This window comes from Lycium barbarum, chromosome 6 (assembly GCF_019175385.1).
Source record: "Lycium barbarum isolate Lr01 chromosome 6, ASM1917538v2, whole genome shotgun sequence".
Taxonomy (NCBI): domain Eukaryota; kingdom Viridiplantae; phylum Streptophyta; class Magnoliopsida; order Solanales; family Solanaceae; genus Lycium; species Lycium barbarum.
Genome location: NC_083342.1, coordinates 108,689,145 through 108,710,174, shown reverse-complemented (window position 1 = coordinate 108,710,174; position 21,030 = coordinate 108,689,145). Strand labels below are relative to the sequence as shown.

The 21,030-nt window shown below is 36.7% G+C and overlaps 1 protein-coding gene and 1 pseudogene across 4 annotated transcripts; one reads left to right on the top strand and one right to left on the bottom strand.

Moving 5' to 3' along the window:
- Positions 1–384: 384 nt before the first annotated feature.
- On the bottom strand, positions 385–19,341 carry LOC132645360 (THO complex subunit 1). Of its 4 annotated transcripts, XM_060362311.1 has the most exons (22): positions 19,127–19,341; positions 18,903–18,986; positions 17,903–18,014; positions 17,580–17,654; positions 15,735–15,828; positions 14,289–14,434; positions 14,062–14,133; positions 12,770–12,842; positions 12,627–12,692; positions 12,492–12,538; positions 11,580–11,651; positions 11,350–11,475; positions 11,198–11,263; positions 10,380–10,421; positions 8,725–8,841; positions 8,352–8,434; positions 6,090–6,156; positions 3,289–3,360; positions 3,074–3,124; positions 2,008–2,067; positions 1,771–1,920; positions 385–1,133 (listed from the first exon to the last, which is right to left on the bottom strand). In XM_060362311.1, exons 3-22 carry the CDS (start codon positions 17,999–18,001, stop codon positions 870–872), a joined length of 1,842 nt encoding a protein of 613 aa, XP_060218294.1. In that variant the 5' UTR covers positions 18,002–18,014; positions 18,903–18,986; positions 19,127–19,341; the 3' UTR covers positions 385–869. The 4 variants fall into 4 exon arrangements, with proteins under 4 accessions (XP_060218294.1, XP_060218295.1, XP_060218293.1 ...); XM_060362312.1 differs by lacking the exon at positions 17,903–18,014; XM_060362310.1 differs by lacking the exons at positions 18,903–18,986; positions 19,127–19,341 and adding an exon at positions 18,748–18,803.
- LOC132601062 (5S ribosomal RNA) lies at positions 7,927–8,044 on the top strand (annotated as a pseudogene).
- Positions 19,342–21,030: the final 1,689 nt, after the last annotated feature.

The following is a 21,030-nucleotide window of genomic DNA, read 5'->3' as shown; positions in this document are numbered from 1 at the left end:
GTAACTTTAAAATTATACTTATTAAATTTGTCAGTTTGTATTTTGTGTTTTGAGCGTCAAAATTCAGACAATGAAGAGTCTTTAATTTGTGAGTGGAACGTATACAAGAAAACTTGTTATTAAAGAATTGGAAAAAAATCTTATAATTTATAAATCCCGACTCTATTAGTACAATTACCAATTATCCACATAATGTGACAAATATAAAAAATGGTTTGGAGGAGATTAGAATCCAAATCCTTAACATTTTGACTCTAAGATTTGAGATGGAGATATGTTAATTATTTAAATTTGAAAAACTTCTTCAAGCTAAGACAACTATTTCATGTGACTGTTAAACATTATTTTATAAACAACGTAGACAAATTACATCTCAGTCCTGAATAAGTTAAAATCGACTACATGGATCTTCATTGAACTGAACATGGTTCCTCAAGTTGGAGGCAGGACCCACAATCCAAATGCATTTTGCAATTATCTCATGATAGTGTTTCGAAAAGAAATACAACAACATACACAATGTAATCCCACAAGTGAGGAGTTTCGAAAAGGAATAGAACTTACGTAATCAGACACAATTTAATAAACACCACCCATTCTCCAATCTCGCCGTTGTTGCTTGCAACGATACCACCTCCCTTTCCGGCTAATTTAACTTTTGGCAACCATTTCCTCGACTAAAAATTAAGTTCTAAGCAGCAACTGTTTGCAGCCAACGGAAGAACAATTAATTCTAAAGTGTGTGATGTTTTAGCTATCAAGCTTCTTCAACAACCGGCATACGATACATAGTGCAAATTCAGTCCATATTAAGTAGATCGTTGACATAAGTTACACCGGCTTGGTGCACAAACCGATACACAGTTGGATCAGCCAACCGTATCTAGATCGACTTCTGCATCTGTTTCTCCATCAATCATCCCCGTCTCTGCTTCTGTGTCTGCTTCCATCTGCCCTGCTTCTTGAGCAACATCTGTATCAGAGCTTTGCTTCTGGTTATCCTCTGGAGTCGGAGTTCCTTCCTGAGATATGTTATCAGTAGCAATTCTTGCATCTGTGTCCATGGGAGCAGCTGATGCTTCTGGATCCGATCGGCCCGCTTCATTGTCCATCTCATTTGGTGGTGTTGCAATCTAGACAAGATTACACGAAAAGAACCGTTAAGGACAGCAAACAAGATTAATCTAGACAAGATTAAATGAATTAGAAATAACTCCAAACTCGGAATAACTGCAGCATCAGAAACAAAATGTAGTTATCTCCAGCTATTTTCATTTTTGCAAAATGTAAGGCTAATAACTATCACTAGAGTAATATGACCACCGGAGTTGAACATTTATTGATGACATTACTCATTTGTTTCACCATTCTCTAAGCAGAATCTCTATTTTAATTTAACACCAATAACATGAGGTGAGGATTTCCACATGAGGCATTTACATGGCTTTGGTACCATGGACATCTTCAGCCGTAGCGCGTTTGACCAAAACATATTATGATGTTATATTTCACGAAAAATATAAGCTGCCACGAAGAAGACAGGCCAGAATGAACTATAAAAAGCAATAAAAATTTTGAATTTCATAATTGAAGTCATACACTAATTTGGTGAGCTTTTGACAAATGTGAATGTTCAGTATTGTGGAAGGGTATTCTCGTTTATACGGTGTACAGACCATGCGGCACAGAGGACATGAACTGGGGAAAGGGTTAACTTACGGGAAAAGAAATGGAAACTGGGAACATAAGGCTAAGTTCATTTTCAGGTACCTGATTTTCTTCTGCTTGTTGTGCTGAGTGTTTTGTTTCCTCCTTCTTAGTCCGCTTAGTCCTTTCGCTTGGTTTAGCTTGATATCTGGCCCGTACTTCAGTAGGCAATAGCTCCAGAGGCACTACCCCCTCAATACCATGTTCTGTAAACTGAAAAAGAAACCAGTAACAAATTTCATTGAGAATTTATTGACAATGATAAAGACTTGAAATCACACCCATAAGTTAAGCTCATACTCTGGAAAATCCCTCCAAGTCTTGCCGGGCTGAAAACCGCAAACCTTTCCAACAATAGACCTGGATAGATCCCAGGATATCATTACAATCGTGCATCCAAGAAAGAGAAGTCACAGAAATATGCATCGTAAGCCGAGCATAAAGATGTATCATGATATCAACACAACAATTTTCTCCCCGATTTCTCATTTTTACTTTATAGAGAATATATTACCTACTGTTACATGTGCCATCTACACCTGCCTAAGAAGGTGTATCTTTGATCACCACACTAACCCACAAACGAACAGTGAAGATTAGTCAATACTAATCGCTAATCCCTCCATTTCATAATAAGCGTGCTTTTAGCTTATGCACACCCCTTAACAAATTGCTCAATCCTAGAAAATTCAAATTCGAAGTGTTTTTTACCAACTTGCCCCAAATCAAAATTTTACCTCTTTCTAAGTTTCCTTTTTCCTAGAAAAGCTACTTAATGATTCTTGATTATGCAAATAAGGGTAATTTTGGAAGAATAAGATAAATTTCTTCTTGAAATCCTAAAGCACCACTTATTTGAAACAAAATGAAAAGCCTAAAACACCATTTATTTTGAAACGGAGGGAGTATTTCAACTGCAAGAGTAATTTTTAAATTTTTTATCTGATGCAAAATGTTTACTTCATCCAGCTTTGAGGTTCACTTATACATATTATTATTAGGTAGCAGTCTTGTATATACATAGAGATAAATATATTGCAACATGGTTCTTCTATATTCTAATGTAAATGACCTTCAGCTGCTTTTTCTTTTTATCAGTTAAATGAGCTTTTGCCTTAAGCTATATATGTATGTATATACTCTTAGTTCCGAGTTGATCAGTTCTGCATTAGTATAGATATAACACAAAATGACTCCTAATTTTCAATGAAATAAACCAGAGTCAGCTAGAATTCAGTTGCTACAATGTCTTCTTAACATGCCATTATTGAAAATAAGAGGTCACTTAAGCTGTAACCAAGAACATAATGTCACGGTGGTAATAAGTGTAGGTAAAAAAAAAAGCAGAAAAGATGAAGACACTAACTCGGCTATTTTTGTGATGGTATTCTGCTTCTATTCCAGCAGCTTCATCCATCTATCAAATCAGAATAGATAAAAATCGAAGTGAGAAAATCAGAAATCAAGGAAATACTATGAAGACACCTGTTCCTACTGCAGCAACGGGAATAACACAAAGTAGAAATTAGAGGGAACATCTCCTGCAAAAGTTGTTCTTAAAGAGACTTAATGGATGCTTACATCTTCTGCCAGAGGTTTCCAGTAATCTGTGATAGTGGGAGTGCGCACACGTTGAGTATCAGTTAAAGCGTTCTGGAGAAAGAAGAGAAAAGAGGTGTTTATATGAGGTGTTTATATCATTAGCCATTCAAAGTCAAAATAATAAGCTTCGTCTTCTTCAGATTCAAGATGCCTTGAATAAAGCATGCTAGAAACTACATATTCATGGTTTTAGTCTTTCGGATAATACGGTTATCAAGTCATGGAATAACTAGAATGAAAAGCTGACAGGAGAACCGAAATGCATGATTACCCGTGCTTTAGTCAGAGTTTGAGTAATAGAGTGTACAAATCTATAACTGACATGTTAGCAAAGACAACTTCTTATTGAGTGTCATCTTAGCATAGGGGCTACGTTGGCACGCACCACATAGTCTATAGAGAGGTAACAGAGCCATGAACCTCTTGTATGAGACTAGCAACCTTTAGCTAGGAATCTTTTTATATCTACCCATTGCTTTATTCGCCAACCCGCTAAAAATAGTTTTCCATAATTTCGTGCTCCTCCAGAAAAGGTTTTGATTTTTTTTTTTTGGGGGGGGTGGGCGTGTGGGGGGGGGGGGGGTGTAAATGGAGCACACAAACTGACAAGAAGGAATTATTTTTCCATAATAGTTAAAATAACTTCTATCGGCTTCTTTAAATGCAGTACAGGAATCAAACATCAAGATCTTCTTTCCTTCTTTTTCTCTTTGTTATAGAAGTCTAACTCTTGGAGAAATCTATAGCAGGGGATCCTTGAGAGGACTCAGGTGGACAAAGGAAGGAAGGTGAAGCCTTTACTCATCGTATCATACCTACTATATGCAAATGATACTTCAGTGTTATGTTAGTTGCGAATGAGGCAGGTTCACTATTTATTCAGGATACTTCTGTGGTCCTTGGGGATTTCTGGGTTATCAAAAAGAAAAGAAAAAAACTGTAATCTGAGGCATTGTCAAGGTTATGAGTTAATATGACGCCCACCTACAGCTCGCAAATGATACTTTAATCTTATGCATGCTGCGAATATTCACTTATTATTCAGGACACTTGAATAGTTTGAGGCAATGCCCATGTTATGAGTTAATATGAGGCCATTTAAGTGGATTCCAGCCGATGAGGTGCATAATATTCATGAGCTGGATACAGAACGTCGTCGTAGAGTGGCTAACTAGCCCACAAAGTATTTAACGCTTCCACTTGGAAGATTCTGAAAATGGTGAGCTCAGAAGAGAAAGTGGAGAAGAGGTCAGCGGGTTGAAAAGCAACAGCTTTTGGAAGAAGGGAATGTTACCTCTTACAAAAGCAACCCCATCAAGCATCCGAGACATACTTTATTTATGTTTCCTGTTCCTCTTTGTTGAAAGAACCAATGAGCTACTTTATTGTGGAATGAAGCAAATGGAGACAAGAAATTCACTTGGTATGGTGAGAAGGTAGCAACCCCATGGAATCAGGAGGATTGACTGTTTTTAGGTTAACCAACTCCAACAAGCCCTTAACGAAAATTGATATGGAGGTTCGAGAACGAAGACAGGGCCCTATAGAGGATAGACATCCTTATGAAATATGAATGTAGAAGGCATGGATGGTTTTCAAGCAATGTTGGTTTGAGGTATGACGCTAAGGCTTAATCTTCAAGGAGTTCCGCAGTTTATGGAGCACGCCACGACAGTCATAATGCTCAGAAGATGCAGGCCAAGTACCCCAGAAATAATCTTTTAGGAGATGAATGCAAGATTGAGAATCAGATGAAACTTGATAATTTCTTGCAGAAGAAAATAGTCATACACAGTTTACGAATGAGGATAAATGATTTACAGAAGAAGCAAGCAACAAATATTTATCGGTGAAATCGGATCATAGATGCTCGCTTGATGGTGGTCATGCAAGGCCCAAATGGAACTCGAAAGCACATAGGCAAGTGGTGTCCTTCACGTGGTGCACATAGATGCTATCTTAAAAGTTAACAATCTTATAAAATGGAGAAGCAATTGAATGAATCAGTGTACAAAATGCAAGGGAAGGATGTGGATCACTTACTATAGTGTAATTTGCAACAGAACTATGGACCTTGGTATACTATATTTAGTAAAAACGCTGTGGAAGACCTTGGTATACTATATTTAGTAAAAACGCTGTGCAAGACAACACCTCTTTATATATGCCAAACAATCTGAAGAGAAAAGAAATAGAACTTCTAAAAGAGTGGCGAGACACCAGCATAGAAAGTCAAAGGAGATCTTGTTAATTTGTATTTTTGGGGTAAAGAGAACATTCTTTTTGGTATAGATAGTTGGAAAAATACTTTCATATTTTTGTATAGTTGACAAAGAACAATCCAATAATTATCAATTAGCAAAAAAATTTAAGGATTTATATTAATTTTACTTAGTTATTTTATCTTAAAAAAGCATGATATGAGCATTCATATCTAGAAACACACATCATATCTAACGAGTACTAGAAATATGTTCAATGTGTATATCATTCATTCGGTTCATGATGATTATGAGAGGATATTTGGTTTTCTCAAGTCCATAGTCCATAGAGACCATAAATTACAAACAAGCCTATTACACATTTTTACCCAATACTGTCATAGGTTCAAAATTAATCTTCTACAATGAGAATTCTTTATCAAGGAAAGAGTTCTAATGATTTTGTGTATCATTGTGACAGTATCAGCAAGTCCATCATACAGAGCCAGTGAAAACTAATGTGATAAAATATTTTGCGATATGGGACTCATGCAAGTAATAAGGTAATGAAAAACAAACCGGATACTGATCAGCCCATCTCCACAATTGGGAGAGTTCTTTGTTTCCAAGCCTCCATCGTGGCCGACTGCGAGTAAGGGAAAAAGAAGACAGTTAATTATCTTCTAAAGGTATGACTAAAGGGAACGAAAAACAGCAGCAGTTTGAATTCCACAAAACATGATCCGCTAAGTAAAAAGACTTAGAAGGAACTAGGAACTAATAACTAAGCATAACTATTTATGCTCCTGGCTTCTCAAGCCTAGACTACCAAACTTTTTATCGTCATTTAGTTACATAGGCTGCTGAGGATGAGATAAACAACTATCCACGCAGATGGGTCCACAATCTAAGTTACTCGGACTCTTCGAAAGTGTTGCCGTACCCGTGTCGGATCCTCCAAAAATACACTACTTTTCAAGGATCCGACACGCACCCGGCGACATTTTAGGAGAGTCCGAGTAACATAGTCCACAATGTGTCCAGATGAAACAGGTCATAAGGGCACAATTTAGCAAATTATATGTTTTGTTTCAAAAAGATTTGAGAAAGCACAATCCAAATTGCTCGAAGACTGCTGAATGACACACTACAGATATGTGACATACATACATAGTAATTTTCAAAAATATCCTACAGTTGCACAGTGCAGAAGTACCAAATATCACAAACCAACTAAATTCACAAAATTGAAATATTTACAAACTGTTGTAAATAGTCAACCTTCGGCATCGGATTTAAGAAGATTGGTTGTTCCAATCACATAAGTAAAACTGAGAATATTAGAAGCAAAAATATATGTTGGCTGGCTTTCATTACAGTAAGCTGCTATGATTTTTCACATGGTCTTTAGTTCACACTAATTTACATTTTACAGGCCACATAAGGATATTCTTCCCTATTAAACATCCAGAATCTCAATTAGACTCATCCACCTTTTTCTGGTCATTACCCTTATGCAAGAAAACCATGGGAGAGATCGCAGAAGCATGTGCTCGTTGGGTGAAACCTTTCTAGTTAAACCGCAACTTTGGTTCTACTAAAGGCCATCTTATGTGGATTTCTTTATGGTACGCATTCAGCAAGGTGTGTAGAATCTGGTACGGGTATGTCAAGTTTTTTGCTGAATTTTTTTAGGATATTTTAAAGAATCGGCACGAAATAATCCACACTTATCACACCCATTCAGAGACAGATACATCAGTGTTATCAAAAGCGAAAAGCACAAAAAAGCTCTAAGGTCAGCTGGGGCTTTAAGCGGAAAGCGCAAATGAAGTGCGGGCTTTAATGAAAGAAGGCGCAATGGTGCAAAAAGACAAATATATATATGTTTAGACCAAGACTAATAATAACAAGCATGAATGACAAATATATGGACAAAGAAAATGCAAAAACATCACGCTAAAGTGAAATATCAATTATCGAGTGTCACCTCTACAAGAGAGGCTCATTGGCAAGGAAAAGTATGTCTTAGAGCCTTGATGATGACACTGAAGCGCACATAAAGCGAGGCGAAGCGCTCAACATGTTTTGAGCCTCGCTTCAGGGCTTAAGCGCGCCTTTGACAACACTGAGATACATGAAGGCAAATGAAGGACCCATGTAACATAGATTAAAGGCAAGAAGCATTAAATCCTTCATGCTCTATGTTGAGTGGTGCATTAAGCTTCAGCATAATGCTAACGATTCCAGGGCAGAAGTATTCATCCAGCCTGAGTTTGGAATGGAATAGTTTTCTACGAATTGCTTTGGTGATTGCAGAAGGATTTTATTCTGGAGTGGAGTTGTTGGATCTTCACAGCAATAGGCTCCTGCTTGTTTAAACTTTTCATTACTTATCGTTTTCTAATATTGTCACTAGTGCGATCATACCAATACTAACGCACCAGATCCCATCAGAACTCTGAAGTTAGTGTCCTTGGGAGAGAGTAGTACTAGGATGGGTGACCCCCCGGGAAGTCCTCATGGTGCATCCCTCCTTTGTCTCTCTACCTTCACAAGGTAGGGGTAAGGCTGCGTACACAGCACCCTCCCAAGACCCCATTTGTGGGATTACACCCAGTGTGTTGTTGTAGTAGAGGACGCCTAGTCCTCTAATGCATTTTCATTCTTGTTAACAAATTAATTTTTCCAATGTGAGAGAAGTTAGGATCTCGATTAGCCTCTTCGATTGTTGTTAAGAGACTAAAGACGGGGGAAAAAAAAAATATGATCTGGATATCTTCACCAATATATTATCCAAGGATTAAAAGCAACAACACATGCCAACTTGTAGTTAGATACCGTTTTTTGGTTCCACCTTGAACCTGCTTTTTCTCTACCAGTTGCTTCTCAAATGGGGGGCAGCCATCACGTTTCCACCAAACCTATGGAAAAATCCATCATCCGCAGAGCATAATAAGCCAATCAACAAATAGAAAACAGAAAAATGTATAAGAGAAGAGTGAGAAAGAATATTACGCATAATAAGCCAACCAATAAATAGAAAATAGAGAAATGTGTAAGGAGAAGAGTGAAGTAGAATATTCTTTTTTGATGAAGGTGAAGCAGAATATTTTAGATAAGATATACATAAACACATGGCCTCTAGTATCCTCACAAATGTTTAAGATCTCCTGCATGAGAAAGCGAAAAAAGAGAGAAAACGGATGCTTACCCAATTCCTTTCACGCTCCAATATGTGCTCAATACTATGGAGGAAATCTGTGCCTTTGGGTGGAGTCGTTTGAAGAAGCTTCTTTACCCGCTCTTCACTAGTCTTTATTTCCTCCTTCTACAATTTTGAGGACACAAAATTAGCTTGTTGCTGAGGCAACGCACGATGCTGTGTGTGCAAATATTCATGTTAGTCAAGCCGTGTGGCACCTTGACGAGACGCCCTAGCCAATGAGGGACAGGTGTCGGACTCCATAATGTACACATGGTGATTATGTTATGTAAGTGACTGTAGGACTCCCCAGTTTAAGTAAAGCTATGTTCAGCAATAAATGGTCAACTATTTTCTCTGTAAGGTACAAGTATTAAACACAGAGCATCTTGACTTGCAAACTAGCAATCATTAACAAAATATTGATCCCCTACTTCTGCAACGCCATAATCTGCAAGAATTTCAAAATGGTAGAAAGAAACAAATGAGAAGTATGCCATATGGCATTTTCCCCTGACGCCGATCGGGCATACTATGTGTAATGATTCCCCCATTCACGATAAATAAAAAGATAAAAAGAAAAGCCATTCCATTTCGACAAAAGACTGACCATAAAATCTATTAATGATGAGATATGATTACAAGTTTCCAACCAGCATATGCCATGACCACATTTTCATCCTAATATGTGCACCAAATAAGTGCATGCTATCATATTTTTTTTGTTTTGTTTCTAAGGAAATGAAACATGTTATTGATGAGCACTTGCTCAAGTGGAAAAGTCAAATCATTGAGGCCATGGGTCCTCCTCCTGAAAGCAGGTTTTTACTTACATTAGATTCTCCACCGCCCACCCCCCCAAATCCCCACCCCTCTTTTTTTTTTTTTTTTGATAGCTGCGGTTTCTGGGTCAGGATGGAAGTAATTTTGTAGTTTGTGTTAGACATGTAACTTATTCCATATAGTAATCCACCTAATGGTGTGTTTACTTTCTCAATCTTCCACTTAAAAGGAATAAGAAAGGTATTGAGGCACGTTTTCCTTCAGGCAAAAAATAACACCTGTTATATATTAACAGCAAAGAAGTAAAAATAGAACAGCGAAGAAACTTATGAAAGGACAAGTAGTCCAGATATACGCAACATCAGAAATCACAATAAATAATACTCTTCATTACCCACTGCATTATATACTAACAACATTGGTTACATCGTCATGACTTATGTTGCAATATTCTAGAAACGAGCAGTTTAAAGATTATAAAAGAGAATCACTTCTGTTAACAGCTGCAATGTATTCTTCAGAGAACTTCTATTCAGAATGTAAGTTATACAGCAAAGGCTCATGTATTCCCCGGTTTTCTTTTGGAAGGAACATATAAATAGTGGTCCTTCTGAACAATAATTTCCAACAGTTTATAAATAGCAGTCCTTCTGAACAATAATTTCCAACAGTTTATAAATAGCAGTCCTTCTGAACAATAATTTCCAACAGTTTTACTTTCACACCTAGGTAAACCCTTGCAGAAGTATCTCTTTATGCATCAGTGTGCGTGTTATATTTTATATAACCCACACACACACACACACACACAGGTGGGAATCAAGGGACCGCTAAAAATCTGTCACAGCTGAAATGAAATAAACAGCAAAAGCAATACCAACCATTGCTTCAGAGGGCAATTCCTTCTCAGTTTTCCCCGGCGCCTGCATGATTACAAGCAAGTAGCAGTTTGGTCATTATTCCGTTGCAGTTGCAAAAAGAGTATTTGACATTGAATTTGAAAAAAAAGTATTTGCAAGTTGAAGTTTTGTTTGGACATAACTTTCACCAGGAAAAACCTTGAAGTTTTGTGAGTGAACCATTATTTCACTTGACATAGTTAAACAAGTTTTCAACTTCAAATTCCCTACTTCAAGCTGAAGTTGAAATAACGGACAAAAACTGATGGCCAAACAAGTAATAACTAATAAGTCATAGCCACATCGGGCCATCATGACAAGAGACAAGATCAACACGAGACGCCTCCTTCTAGATTACTTACAGAGCACCTAACCTACTGCTTTCTCTCTATCAGCTTTCTACCGTGCTTTTCCTTCTCCCTCCTCAACTAAGTTAACTCTCACAGCTTCCCTCGGCGAAACTCCAGCAGAGACCACGTTTTCATTAGTTCTCTTCTCCGATGTACAGCACGCCTAAGACATTTAAGAATCGTACTGATTTTGTATATTAGAGAATCTTCAATTTAATTATTAACAAACAGTCATGTGGCTTGTCATGATCCTGATCGAAATCAAACACCTGAGTTTTGATGGTTTGAATATGTGAATTCAAGTAGAAAAAACTTGTCTCACGTGTACACAGGAAAGAGAAAGAACCTTCCAACATTAGTTATTGTTCAGACATCATTATTTAAGGTGACATTATCACTAAAATATCCACTTGCACTTTGAACTCGAGCTAACAACATGCTTATCATTACCTTCAAATAGTCAAACAGAATGAGGCACTGAACCAAAATGTGGCGCCTGAAACTAGGATCTTTCAGCTGAGACAACAAGAATGATCAGGAATATGCCATTGACTTTGCTCCGTTTTTGCTTAAGAAGAGCTTTCTAAATTGAGGTCCCATACCTCGAGACCCATAAGTTTACTGCTTGTAAGATATTTTATGTTAAAGGTTGCAGCGTCATCCTCAAGGTTTTGAGCATTTCCCTCTTCATCACTTAAAGGTTGAGCCTCAAAAGTATTTAGCACGACCTGCAAGCCGCAAAAATAAATTAAAAAAAAATCACACATTACATGGAGTTAATGAAAAAACAGTAACAGAAACATCTCAAAGAATTTAAGAGAAAGAGGTGTACCATCAAACTGGATGTAAATTTATGCCACTTGCCAGGAGCATTAATCAGGGATGGCGGATTGCAGAAGTATTCCTGAGTTAGCAAAGCTAAAATCTTACAAAACAAGATAGGAAGGTGGGGGAAGCATATCGCAGAGCTTGTCAGAGATACTTCAAGCACAGTGATTAATACAAAAATAAAGGTCGTCTGATTTCCGCAATAAACAATCCTAACCTGATATTTCACTCAAATTGATTACCTAGTTTGACAGAATCCTCTTCTTATTTTTCTTCTCTCTTTTTTTTTTTTTTTTTTGGGCGGGGCGGTGGGGGGGGGGGGGGGGGGGGTTGGGTGGGTTGGGGGGTAATCAAGTTTAATAGAATCAATGGGCTAGAACATGATGGTATCAGCTTCCTTTATATCTCCCTGTAACTTTAAGGATACTCTACCCATGGAGGAGTTTTTAGCTTATGCTTTGCCAAAAGCAAGCTAAATCCTCGCTAAAGTCAATCTCCTCAACACTGGTAATTACTGTGTTTTAATGGGTTTCTCTTTGAGCCATAAATTTCTGTTCTTACCTCCTATTAGAAAGACAACAAAAAATGAAACGAAACACTACATATAAATGTGTTCTCACATCAGTAAAGGAGACTACTCAAACTAAGCAACAGCTTTAACTTCTACCAACCGCAGAAGGTCAATACGCATAGATAGTCAGTCGTAGAGACATCAAAACAGGCACCTAATCAACCTTCGCTTAGATTGTTACAAAACACTCTATGACACTTCTCCAGGAATAACAAGCATGAAAGCAACTGTGTTACCAGGAAATGCAGAATTAATATCTCGTAATGTTAGGTTTTAAAGATGCTTATCGAATAGAATATGGTAGTCAAAAGTATTCCCTTAAAAGTAAAAACACCTGATACCAACCTGTAGACTCCAAAGTGTTCTATAGAAGTTGAAATCAATAGAAATACCTGAAATCAAACAAATTGATGCACTGTTTAACACTAAATAAAATGCAAAAACAAATCAGCAAGAAAGTGATGAGAAAAAGATATCTACCCTCAGGAGCTTCTGTCTCATATTTTGTCTCATTCGATGTATTGAAAACTCCCTTTATATTTACAGCTGCGGGAATTTGAGCAAACAAATTAGCACCAATATACCAAGGGGGAATCCAACCACAGAGAAAGAAAACTAAGTACCAGAACGCTCAGATAAGGGGAAGAAGTGAGCAAGAAACATGATAATGCGCCCACAGAAAACAACATGATTTGCCTGCAATGGAAGATGTTAAGCCAATAAGATATTGGAACAGTTTGTTTATTTAGAGAGAAGATAAATGATAACCAACAAGCATTGTTCAGGCTATACCGGCCATACGGAAAAGGAATGAAACACAATGAAATTTAAATTTAAGTGACGACTCGTGATAGGCAAATTGGCTAAAACAAAAGAGTACTTTATTTCATAAAAATAAAGATCGCCTAACATCACGAAGAGAAAAGTCGATGCAAGCAATGACTTCCAAGACCTTGTACTTGTTTTTCTTTATCGGCAATCTAATGATCAATCAAAGGCAGAGAAACTTCCACACTACTCATAAGAACTCCTATGTATGAGATGATAGTGGATCCACCTTCCTCGACCTCTGTATGTAGGGGGGGGGGGGGGGGGGGGGGGGGGGGAATCTTTCGAAGTCCTACTTATAAGAACTGAAAACTTCGCCATAAATATGCAACATTTTATACATCCGATCCAGTTTTTTTCCAAATTCCACTTATTTCAACAAATTTAGCTAGTATGACCAGTTAATATGATCATAAGACTCTCTATGTCCAGCTTGCACCTTACCCCAACTTCCCCTTGTTTCCTTCTACTATCTAAGCATTCAATTTTAATAAGCACTACATCGGTAATCTGCTTTCCTTTAATAAAACTCATTACTGTTTCAGCAACCAAATATCTCATCACTTTTTGTGTTCTCTCTGCGAGCAATTTGTGCTGAGACATAATATAATTATTAACTAAAAGTGTGTTCTCTATAACAACTTCAGCTTTTAGATGAGATGGTCCCACAGTTCGACATGGTAGCAAAGCAGGCAGAAGTCCCAGGTTAAAGTCTCAAAATAATGTTCCATTATATAGTGAATTGAACTTTAACTATTGATCATTAGGAAAAAGAACAGAGATTTGAAATTAGAGCTTGTACGGCCAAGATAATGCCTCGATCTAATACAGAGGGAAAGATTTAGCATAATACAAGAAAATGAAGCTTTTTACCATGATAAAATCAAATCACGGGACAATGCCATTTTCTGAATACTAGAGACTATATTTTTTTTTTCAGTGCTTTGACAATAAGTAATGACTTGTATTGCTGAAAATAGATTCATTTTCACGAACATGCATCGGATGAATTAATGTGCAATTAGAGACAAAGATGTTCCTGATATCTAATACATAAGACAAAGCTGAAATGCGAAGCACTATGCACCTTTGATAGACGACGAAGCAACTGATTACACGTCCTTAACATAACAAGCTTTCCTCGTGCGAAGAGTTCTGGCTATATGTCACAAAAATGAACATAAGCATTTCAAATGTCAAGAATTTCCCGCACCAAATAAACACATACCATCAATAAAGTCAGAAATGTTCATACAACTTTTTTGATGACCCAAGAAATGTTCATAGAACTGAAACTGCTCATATTATGCATACCTTCCCCAATATGTCTTGTTTGCTCTCTATGTACCCGAAAACATCCTCACAGTTTCTCATTGTTGACATTTCTGTCAAATCTTCCAAAAGTTGGAATATCATGCCACCTTCCACATGCTCTTTCTCACAAAGATATAGAACAATATCTACAAATAAATTAAAAGACAATATTACAAGGAAAGAACAAGTGGCAATCCATGATAATCTCATAAATTAGATTAAGATCATAAATGCATCTCACCAACTCCTACATGAAATCAGCCAGAGCATTCATAGGATACCTAAATCCAACTTCAAAACATTACTTGGAACATTTTTACACCTAGCATTATGTAGCCACTCATTAGCAATTAAGGCGTATGTCAAGGATCTCTCTACCTCTACTGCTACTACAATCGTGATCTTAGCTGATTTTGTTCCTTTGGGTAAATAACAGATGTATAACAATAAGATGAATTGTTTTTTCTAGTAGTACTATTACAACTACAGAGACTTAAGGATCGCAATTTCCTGATAATAACCAAAAGAGAACAACATAGACAACCTTAAGCATAACATAAAACTTAATAACACAATAAAAAAGAGGTCCCTGGAAAAATGCTCCCAGGCACAGATCCCAAAGTAAGTCGGGAAAAACCCTATTCCAACACTCTCTCTCCTCAAAGAATCTCTTTGATCAACGTAGCCACCTTTCCGACATGACCCAGAACCTTTTCTCAACTTTCACTCTCCTCAAAAGTTCTTTCCGTCCACTTTCTCATCACCGGCGAGTACTATCCTCAAAATAACACTCACCAAATTTCCGACATAGCCGAGAACTTTGTTTTCCAGTTTCTCCTCTTCAAGACTTCTTTCAACCAATAGAAGTCAACTCAAATAGGATATTAAGGCAGCACAACTCTAGTATCCTCATTAAATTCAACATTGAAAAAAATACTACTAGAAAAAAGTGCAAGAGTTGTGCTGAATTCAATGACAATATAAGTTCAACCAAACAAGGTATTGTTTATACTGATGTCAATGAGATTGTCCTCCCTATTTCAGGCAACCAAACAACTCCTTGGTGTATTATCTCCTTCTCTCCTTTCTTTGAAGTTTATCAATCAAACAAAGGACTAACTTGTAGATGGCATAAGCAATATCCTCCCTATAATATATTCCCATCACCACGATAGATTGACTATCTTCCAGTAAAGCATAATGATATTGTATGTTTGTACCACAGTCCAGAAGTAAGTTTCAACTTGAAGAATAGTAGAATATAACTAATTCTTCTAGCACCCAAAAAGCAAGAGTTTCCATGTCTCTCAACCATCGATAACATTAAATAAGTATATAACTTACGAATCGCTAAGGTGAAACACTTCAAATATTCCAAGACCAAGAAACATACTAATAGACCATATCTTCTTTGCAGTATATTCGCTAGTGCTACAAGACACTCACCAAGAAGGCGGGGAATCTGACCCTGACTTGATTCACCTTCAACAATTGACACACCATACGTCATGACTTTCTGGCCCGACTGAACTGCAGCAACCTGTGACAAGATTAAAAAATATTCACTAATCACAAGACAGTCATGTTACCCAAAAAAGTACTCTACAGCATTACCAATGGTGAAGTTCAAAAGAAAACCAGAAAAAAGATATATGGAAAGGTAGCAGAAAAAGTTCCCCAACACTACAGAGCTCGTGAACAAGAAAGAAACAGCTTCGGCCTTTCTTGATGCAAGGTGATACAATTACAGAAGTTCCTAATAAATGAGCTACTGCTTAAGAAGTATTCCGGTGATATTTGATGTATTCTCTCCATTTCAAGTTGGAACTTGAATCAGTCACAATCACGACTTGTCCTAGATGTTGACCCAGTGCATTTGATCTAACCCAGCTAACAAATTCTTGTAAGGGCATAAGCAAGAGCGAAAAGAAAGAGAGGGGACTTGAACTCTTCATACTTATTGGATATTTTTCCAACCAAAAATATAGTAAGAGGAACCACCATCATGGTTAAGTATTCACTTGTTTTGCCTACTCTTGTTGCTTATGGATTATTCGACCTCCCACTGCAATAGTCATGAGCTATTAGAACCTATTTTGCATATTACAATTTTACCCTTACCAGAATCTAGATATTGCATTAGTGGCGCAACAGTATCTCCAGAAAAAATCCGTTTATTTTTTAATTTTAGTCTATTATCACACTTTAGCATTCATAAAAAACATTTTTTGGACTCATCTGCCAAATAATGTCTCAGCTATACTGTTAGACCTATCAACTAGTCTTTCAGCCTCCAAAAATTCTCCTTTGTTTGTTCGTTAGGGAATATTAGAGATCCGAAATATCTAAGCTAGATGAAAATCTACCTTTACATGCTACTTATCACACGGACAACTCCTAGGAAAAATAATGCCTATTTTACCTTTACCCTAAATCTAACTTCTAATGAGAAGAATCTATTCAATGGAATATTGACTTACACTGGAATGCGTAAGTTTTAGTGAAAAAGGGCTACACAATGACAATAGAATCTGGGAGCATGAAAATAATCCAAAAAGAAAAGTCACCGGCATGAAGATCATATTACATAACATCAAGGAGTACTTTCCAAATAGGAGAACCGTGAAGTCTACGGTTCAAATCTCGGTGTAGGTAATTTCTTCCCATCTGTCTAACCCTTGAAGGGCAGAGTTAAATAGTAGCTGTGTTGATTGAAAGCAGCAAGCTGGCCCAGACAGCATCGTAATTAAAAAGAATAGGTTGACAACTCTGACTTAGTCCATGGAAAAATCTAAGACTCTAAATTGTTAACTACGTATCAAAGGTTCCAAAAAAAAAAAAAAAACCTACATAGCAAGAGTTTGTCAAAAAAAGGCTAATATCAAGAAACTGAAAAGAGTAGGCTCACAAATGAGATGAGAAAATTAACCATAAATTAGTTAACCACAACACAATCTAAGATGATTTGTTGCCCTAAACTAGAATCCACCATGATTTACTAAGTTCAATTTTCATCAACCAACGTTTTCTCATCATAAATTAGTTAACCACAACAATCAGATTGTCAGTCGCCCTAAACTAGAATCCACCATGATTTACTAAGTCCAACTTTCATCAACCAACAACAACAACAACAACAACATGCCCAGTGTATCCCACGAGTGGGGTCTGGGGAGGGTAATGTGTACGCAAACCTCACCTCTACCTTGAGAAGGTAGAGAGACAATTTTCATCAACCAACATTTTTATAAATTATGATGCAATTCCTAATTAAAAAAAAATCACACATACCACCAGTTCTTGAAGTAGTGACCTGAGAATATTTTCCAACAGCTGATTCTCATCTTGGACTAGTTTTGTTTGCTTCTGCAGATGATCAGAAAAGTCAATAGGCTGAAGACAAAAACTCCATAGCAGTAACCTCGCATCAGTAAGCATATCTCAATCATAACTACTCAGTGAAACCCATATGTATCATTTATCACATAAGCTACCGTTATGTTTCACAAAATTGACTTCTTTATAATGAATACTGCACCTCAAACAAAGAAAACAGAAAAACCGACAAACGTGTCACCATCACAATCAAATGGGAAATGGCAAAGTCAAATTACATTTGGGAAACACTGTAAGGAAAAAGGTAGTCCACTTGTAACACTGGAAAAGGCCAAATTAAAAGCAGGGAGCAAGTTCTTATGTTGAAACTTGAACATTCCCTCACCCCAACTGCAACAACAAAGAAAAAAGCAGGTTTAATTGTCAGGTAAAGTCACTGGGTTAGATAAACTTTAGCCGATATCAACATCTGCTTGACTGGTCACTTTCAGGTCTTAGTTCTTCATAAAGGTAAACAATGTAATGGACATGTATTACCGTTTACTATTTTGGATCCACTGCATGAATTTCCTTGATCTGCAACTGTATTTTTTTTTTTGATTAAGCACCGGGTGTCCGGGTCTCTTAGAGCCCCGACTAATCCCGGGGGTGCACAGGCCCTCGGCAAGGAGTTTCCCGCAAGTGCACCACGGTTAATTCAGGTTTTACCCAGTCCGATGGCCCTCAGAAATTGTTTGCACCCAGTCCGATCTGCAACTATATTTTTATAATTTATCTTTGTTTCTGTTTCACTTTCCTAGATACATATATGCAAATTTATCTTGTTTTTTGTTTTCCTTCTTATTTACCCAAGCTGTCAACAAATATAGAACACATTCAGATACACCTCCATAACGCACTACAAGTTGTATATACACCGGTTTTGCATCTAATTACCTCCAAGTAAATACACAGATCAATGGAAATACATATGTAATCCCTCCTTCCCAATTTGAGTGCCCTATTTAGTTTGGGCAGTTGAGCTAAGAGTTAAAATTCTAATCTTTAGCATTAAAATGGAGACAGAACTGGTAACATTCGCCAAATTTGAACATCTTATAATAGTATTAGTACACCAAAGTACCTTACGGATAGCTCGATAGTGAATAAAGAAGTGAGTACCATAGAGAACACTTCCCTTCAATTACTATGCAAAGCAGAAAGTAGCAGAACTAATTTAGGGCACAACACAATTAGATGAGATAAAACTTAAAAGGGTGTATAGGTAGTCAAAGAAACCTGAGGTTTTATAGCTTCTTGAACAGTTTGAAGAGCGAAATCTTCAGGTGGTCCAGGGTTCAAAATAGCCTGCCTAAACAAATCCTGTAAAATGGAAAAACCAAAACTTAAACCTGATTTCCAATATTCCGTGTTTGTTCCTGATTTTTCTACTTCAAAGACTGCAAGAATGAGTGAAGAATATCAAGAAAGAACTACCAGAAGAAAGAAACCACATAGCTTACCATATTGAAGATTGAATTACTTCTTCTTCTTTTTTTTCTTTCTCTTTTCAAATTTCTTGGGTTTTAGGATTTAGGGGTATTAGTGCTAGAACTAGAACTTTGGGTTTTCTCTTGCTCCTTCTTTGAACATTCTTGCAAAACCGGAAGAATTTCGTCTTGTTTTCTTTGTTTTTTTTGTATGCCTCTTCTATTCTAGTACGGGGAAAAAAATAAATGTCAAAGGAAAATAGGATGGTCCATATATGAAAGGGAAAACTATATCCTCCGTTAATCAAAATAGATAAATATACATTTTTAAGTTCATCAAAGATAAATATACTCCTTCAGTTAAGAAAGTGCACAAATATACCCCTCAGTTGATAGAATCCAAAATTCACCATTAATTACTCGATTTAACTTTAAAAAACCCATGTCTGACCCAGCCCGACCCGCAAATTAATTTGTTTTCATCCAAATATACTCACCGCCACTACAACCGACCCAACACAACCACCACCACCATCACCACCATTGTTTAGTACTCCCCCATTTTGTTGATCATATTTCATCATTTTCCTTCCTTTGGATCTCTGATGTGCTAAATGGCAGCTTATGTTGCTTTTCAATCTGGTGTAGTATTTATAATCCTCTTAGGCTTGCCATGTTATCTTTCAGATGCATAGTGGAAAGATTCAATTTGCTAGATTTATTGTAATAAAATTCGTCATTTTGCTGATAAGTGATAAGTGTATGAACTTCTTTTCTTGTTAGACATGAATTCGTCCTTTTGTTCTGAAAATTTTCCATTACCATGTTTATGAATTCATCTCTAAATCAAAAAAAAAAAAATCCATAATATCTGATTAAAAAATTAATTCAAGGGTGGACAATTTTGTAATATCCTCAAATGTTCATGTAAATTTCAATTTTCGCCCACAGTTTCATCCCTTCTGTTGATCATTTTATTGATAATGTCTTTGTCCATGTTGTGTTTTATTGTTCATGATAATACTATCATTTTAATAAACATTTCCTTATGTTGGAAAGGCATGCGTGTTTGAATGATCTATGTACATGGCTGGCGGTGGTGGTGGTGGTTGTGTTGGGTCGGTTGTAGTGGTGGTGGGTATATTTGGGTGAAAAGAATTTAATTTGAGGGGCGGGGCGAGGCGGACATGAGTTTTTTAAAGTTAAATCGGGTAATTAATGGTGGAAGTGGAGATTCTATCAAACGAGGGGGTATATTTGTGTACTTTGTTAACGGAAGGGGTACATTTATCTACTTTGACTGACGGAAGGGATATATTTATGTAAAACTTACACAAATAACTACCTTTTAACAGTTTCTAACAAGTTATAGCTATAAGTTGAAGATTTATAATTCGTAGCTGCTTTTAGCTGTATTTCAGTTGTATCTCGCGTTTTTAAAATACAGTGAAATATAGCGAAATACAGTGTGGTTGTTGAATTAAAAAAAAGGCTATATTTATGGCAATAAAATCTTTTTCAAATATATATGGTAATTTGGATTAATGGTTCCATGATTCACACAAACCTTATGAGGTTCCATTACAGCTAACATCTCTCTATCAAAATCAGTCAATTCAAAAAAAATTTGCTGGTTTTGTTGTATTCGATTGTATTTCGCGTTTTTGAAATACACGAAAATACAAAATTTGGCAGAGTAAAAATAGGCTGCATTTATGGAACATATTCTCTTCTTTCATTTTAAATAATAAATCAAATGAAATCAACCATGTATCACGCAAACGACTCAAGTTCCATAACAACCCATGTTTCTCTCTCCAAATTACTCCATTCCAAACTTTTAGAAATACTTCCAAATACAGAAAAATATACACTGGAATACAATGAAATATGGTTAATTGTTTAAGAAATATAAAATTGTAGTATGCGTATATACA

Bases quoted from the DNA above. Each gene is read 5' to 3' on its own strand.
- LOC132645360 (XM_060362310.1), bottom strand. From the start codon at position 18,788: ATGGTACTCACTTCTTTATTCACTATCGAGCTATCCGTAAG. The intron at 18,015-18,747 runs GTACTTTGGTGT...TTGTTGTTGCAG, and splicing joins ACTATCGAGCTATCCGTAAG to TTGGGGTGAGGGAATGTTCA. The intron at 14,435-15,734 runs GTGAGTGTCTTG...ATTTATTTGTAG, and splicing joins TCAGATTCCCCGCCTTCTTG to ATATTGTTCTATATCTTTGT.